This window comes from Pteropus alecto, unplaced genomic scaffold, assembly GCF_000325575.1.
Source record: "Pteropus alecto unplaced genomic scaffold, ASM32557v1 scaffold87, whole genome shotgun sequence".
NCBI classification, from domain to species: domain Eukaryota; kingdom Metazoa; phylum Chordata; class Mammalia; order Chiroptera; family Pteropodidae; genus Pteropus; species Pteropus alecto.
The window spans coordinates 21,111,573-21,116,254 of NW_006443225.1; the positions used below are offsets into that span (position 1 = coordinate 21,111,573).

General features: G+C 52.9%; 1 protein-coding gene across 1 annotated transcript in view; it reads left to right on the plus strand.

The window, feature by feature from the left end:
- Window positions 1-34: 34 nt before the first annotated feature.
- Window positions 35-4,682, plus strand: part of E2F5 (E2F transcription factor 5) — a gene marked incomplete at its 5' end in the record, with an annotated part of 7,871 nt that continues 3,223 nt past the window's right edge. Inside the window, 5 exons of the mRNA XM_015598622.2 lie at window positions 35-156; window positions 993-1,154; window positions 2,314-2,357; window positions 3,530-3,594; window positions 4,545-4,682. Coding sequence (XP_015454108.2) covers window positions 35-156; window positions 993-1,154; window positions 2,314-2,357; window positions 3,530-3,594; window positions 4,545-4,682 — 531 coding nt within the window. The remainder of the gene's footprint in view (window positions 157-992; window positions 1,155-2,313; window positions 2,358-3,529; window positions 3,595-4,544) is intronic.

Genomic DNA, 4,682 nt, shown 5'->3' on the forward strand with positions numbered 1-4,682 from the left:
GTGTGTCCTTGTTCTCTGCCCCCCCCCCGCCCCCTTTTTAAAACAGGCTGCAGATACTTTGGCCGTGAGGCAAAAGAGAAGAATTTATGATATCACCAATGTCTTGGAAGGAATTGACTTGATTGAAAAAAAGTCAAAAAACAGCATCCAGTGGAAGTAAGTGGCGCAGCGGTCCCCGCTCCGAAGCCTCTGCTTCTCCTCCCGACGCTCCGCTCTGGGAGGCCCGGCCTCCCCCCGCCTCCCTGTGCGGGTCCCCCTGCCCGCCGCGCTGGCCTTGCGCGTGTGTCCCTGTACGTCACCCGCGTCTTAGGGCATTTCATCACTCTCTCTGCCGTTTCACTCGGACTCTTAAAATTCAAATCCGAGGCTCCCTCGGGCTAGTCACGTGCACCCACACACTGCCCTCCGCTCCATCCGTCCCTCTCTGCCCAAGTGTTTACTGGCCGATTAACCGATACAGACTCCACAAGAGCAGACGCCCGGCCTCACGCACAGGAACGTGCACCTGCTGAGTCGTTGACTGAGACGCACGTTGTCCTTCGTGGACTGTTGTGTGGTCGTACGTTTGAATGTGACAAGTACCTTCCGTTCTTCAGCTTTTTCCTCTTGGGCCTGGGGTGTTTTTTGTTTTGTTTGTTCATTTGTTTGTTTAGCTCAAATCCCACCAAAGTATTTAAAAGCTATTTATTTTACCTGCATCTCGGTCGACACATGCGACTTCCAGATGTGACTGTTTGGCTGTGACAGCTTTTTAGTGCCTCAGTCACCAGCCTTACCTTCCAGAAACTACTCTAAAACATATTGAAAATTTTGCAATTTGATTGTTCTTACGAAAAGTTTTCTAAGCACGCCTGTTCAGAGGTATGGCGTTAAAATGTTGTAGGGATTTTAATCCTTGGTTTTAGACGTGTAAAGATTGTTATTACATGCATAAAATCAAGCATTGTCGGGCTGGTCTGAAGCTGCGGGTGTTCATTCTCGTCCGGCTGAAGAGGCGTAGGTGCTGGCTGTAACACCACGGAAGTCGTGGACAGATTGAGGTGTCTCAAAGCCGAGATCAAAGACCTGGAGCTGAAGGAGCGAGAACTCGACCAGCACAAGCTGTGGCTGCAGCAGAGCATCAGAAACGTGATGAGCGACGCCATTAACAACAGATATCCTTGAGTGGCCGCCGTGCGTCGCCGGCGCGAGTGTGCTCACATGGCGTGGTCTTCGGGCGGGGTCAGCTGCTTGGTCCTACTGCTTCCAGAGATTGAAGTTTTAGGAGAGAATGTCACGTTTTAATTTTGTAATGTTTCTAATGGTCTTTACAAATATTTAAGTTCTTTACCCTTTTGAGTTACACAGCACATCCGTTAACGTCGTTCCCGCCCGGCACTGAGGTCCAGTCTGCCCACCAACAGGACGTAGCGTGCCGGCCGGTGTGCTCGGGCCTCGCAGCAAATGCCGGAAGGCATCATGCAGTTCAGGGGTGTACGGAAGCATTACGCCCCGTGTTCTGAGTGGTAAAAAGCCAGTCTCGGAGTTTTGAAAAGTGAATTCTGGTTTAAAAATGAAAGAGCATGGGCCCGCAGTCAGTCCAGGGTGCTTCTGCCTGATGTTAGTCCAAGGATGATGCCCGCCAGCAGGGCCCGGGGCTGTGCACCGACCACACAATACTGGGGGAACCCGCGCCCCGCTCCGCGTTTCGGACGGCACTGCGCCTTCCCTGATGTCCGTGACGCCCTTGGCTCGTGAGCGTCCCGCCGTCCGACGGCACGTTTAAGCCCCTGCCGCTCGCCCTGCGCCCTCCCGTGAGCTCCTGACTGTCGCAGACGGTTCATCTCCATGCCGTCTCGGTGCCTGGGTCCCTGAATCCCTTTGTCATTTCCTTCCTGCGGACCGGGGCTCCTTAAGTTTGATAACACGGGGGGTCCAGACTGTGCTGTGGGCCCCGAGTCAGGAACCGCTGAGCTGGCTGAGCATGGACTTGGCCGCTCCAGCCGCCCACACCGTCCTCGCCGTGCGGGCTCGTGTGGTGGCGGCAGCTTCTCCCCGGCCACCGCCCTTCGCCCAGAGTCTCCTTGAGGGGTGCTTCCTGTCTTCCCCCAGGGGCCCTCAGACGCCACAGAAATCAGAAGTGGCGTCTCGGCGAAGGACGGACCCTGCTCTTAGGGCCCTTTATCCAGCTCCCTCTGCCGATCGGGCTACAGACTTCTGTCCCTTTTTATCTGACCACGCATGTGGTTTTGTCTGCTTTGGCCTCAGACTTATTAACTTAGTGGAATTGCCTAGACCTTGACAAATGTCGTTCCTTAACTCTCGCGACAGCACGTTCTCCTACGTGACTCACGAAGACATCTGCGATTGCTTTAACGGTGAGTGCCGAGAGCAGACGTTTCCTCACGTCCTTTCTCTGCTCAAGTCGTTGAAGGTAGATGCAGAGTGACGCGGAAGCCGTGTGCTCGCCCTGTGCCACCGTCATCAGGAGTGGGGACGTCCTGTGTCCCCTGCAGTGCGGGGTGTGGGCAGGCTGCTTTTCTGTCTCATGACAGTCACTGCCTGCATCGGTGGGTGTAAACTGGGTACGTGGGCCAGCTGACTCTGTGGTATTAAGCGACGGTCTCAAAGTCACAGTTTCAGAGTCAGTGACAAAACTTGAGCTAGAGATTGGTTCTCATCAGCACCGTTTTTTGAAACTATATAGCAGATGTGCTGCTCACAGGTGGAACCATTAGAGGAGCCATTTTATAGCCAGGAAAATTATTTCTAATCCCATTCCATCCCCTGCTTCTGTGTTCCGCCCTTGAAATGACAGCATGCTGTGTTAATAACTACAAGGTTAGGGGCCGTGTTCCCATAACGATACATAACACAAGTGAGATGAAAGGGAGCACGTGCATTTGTATTTAATCGTGCGCAGCCTGTGTGTTACGCATGCACGGGAAAATCTGCAGGCGGAGTCTGGCTTTGCACCTGAGGCTGTGGCGGGGCGTGTGGCGGGGCGTGTGGCTGTCGCTCTGCTTTGCTGCCATGTCTCGCACCTCCCAAGGAAGTTGGGGAAAGTACTCTTAATTTCAGCAGAGAGCACTATAGAATTTGGCTTCACAAGGAAGCTCACTTGAGCTGCAGATTTCCATGCATCTTAACCAGTCTCGAATGTCCCCAGTCATTTAAGTAGTTGAAGTATTTCAAGTAAACACCGTTGTTTTAATTGTGGCTAAAATGTTTGAAGAATCTCAGACTTTACGTGAGACTGAGTGAAAGCAAAATTAACGTGAGCCGAATGTGTCCACGATAATAAATCTGACACTGAGCGTTTCCCCTGCTCTGAGACCTGCTGACACAGCCCTCACCGCATCTGCCCCCCAAACAGCCCCCTGCAGTACGTCACTTCACCCCATTCTCAGAAGTCAGGGCCGGAATCCACGGGCACTAGGCCTGGGGTCAGAGCAAGCATCCAGCTCCCAAGCCCACACTCGCCTCCAGGCCAGGATCAGTCGTGTGTTCTGAAATTTAAAAATCTTTATTTCTTTATTTCTTTGACCAGGTGATACACTTTTGGCCATTCAAGCACCTTCTGGAACACAGCTGGAGGTGCCCATTCCGGAAATGGTATGTGGGACAGCGTCCGTTTAAACGGATCTGCTCTCGGGAGGGACAGGTGCCTTTTCCTTAACTGAACACGAGCTACTTGTGTGTGAACACTTTTGAGTTGTCTGTTTAAGAGAGTTGGTCCCGGACTGGGGTGTGTTTAGTGCTTTGGTAAAATTGTAGGTGTCACCAAATGGGTCCTTCGAAGTTTAACTTTTTCGATTGGATTTAATTGGTGCTCCAGGATATCAAGGAATGAGTCATGGTGACGTCAACAGTTTGAAAAAGTCAGTTTGACTATCTATAACCAGTATAATAACCTGAGAAAAAATTTCAATTTAAGTATCAATAATAATATAATGCTTTATATTAGGTCTTTTTCAAAAACATTTTATGGCTTATCGCGTCAAATGTTTGACTCTGTGCCATATGAACGTATCGTGATTTTAGTTTTCGGATGCAGAGTTCCTGAAACCAACTGACTGGACAAACGGGAGTGGGAAGTGATTACTGCTGCCATCCGCTCCCTGCCCCCAGCGCCGCTCGAAGCGTGTGCACGGGTCCCGGAGCGTCAGGGTCCCGGGAACCTCTGAAATGCAGGGGCTTCACGTCGGTCGTTCCCGTGCGTGCCGGGTGGAGAAAGAGTATTCACTTGTGAAACAGCTGCCGTTTAAGACAGCCTTTGGGGACGGCCACATCCACGGTGGCCTGTGCCCAGGGGTGGCGCCCACGCGTGGAGAATGCGTGCCACGCCGACACGTACGGTCCCATTAAAAACGGAAGGTTCATGAGGAATTCCACGCCTGGGAGTTCTGACGATCAGTGTTTGGGAAAAGCTTTTAGCGGCACGGGGCTTGGCCCCCTCCGCACCCTGCTCCACTCCCGGCCCTCACCGCGGTGCGTGGACTCGGGCCGTCCCTGGCAGCCCTGTCGTGGTTCTGACGTAGCCTCTGTCCACCCATTCGTCCCAGGGCCAGAATGGACAGAAGAAATACCAGATCAACCTGAAGAGCCACTCGGGCCCCATCCACGTGCTGCTCATCAACAAGGAGGCCAGCTCGTCCAAGCCCGTGGCGTTCTCCGTGCCCCCGCCCGACGACCTCACGCAG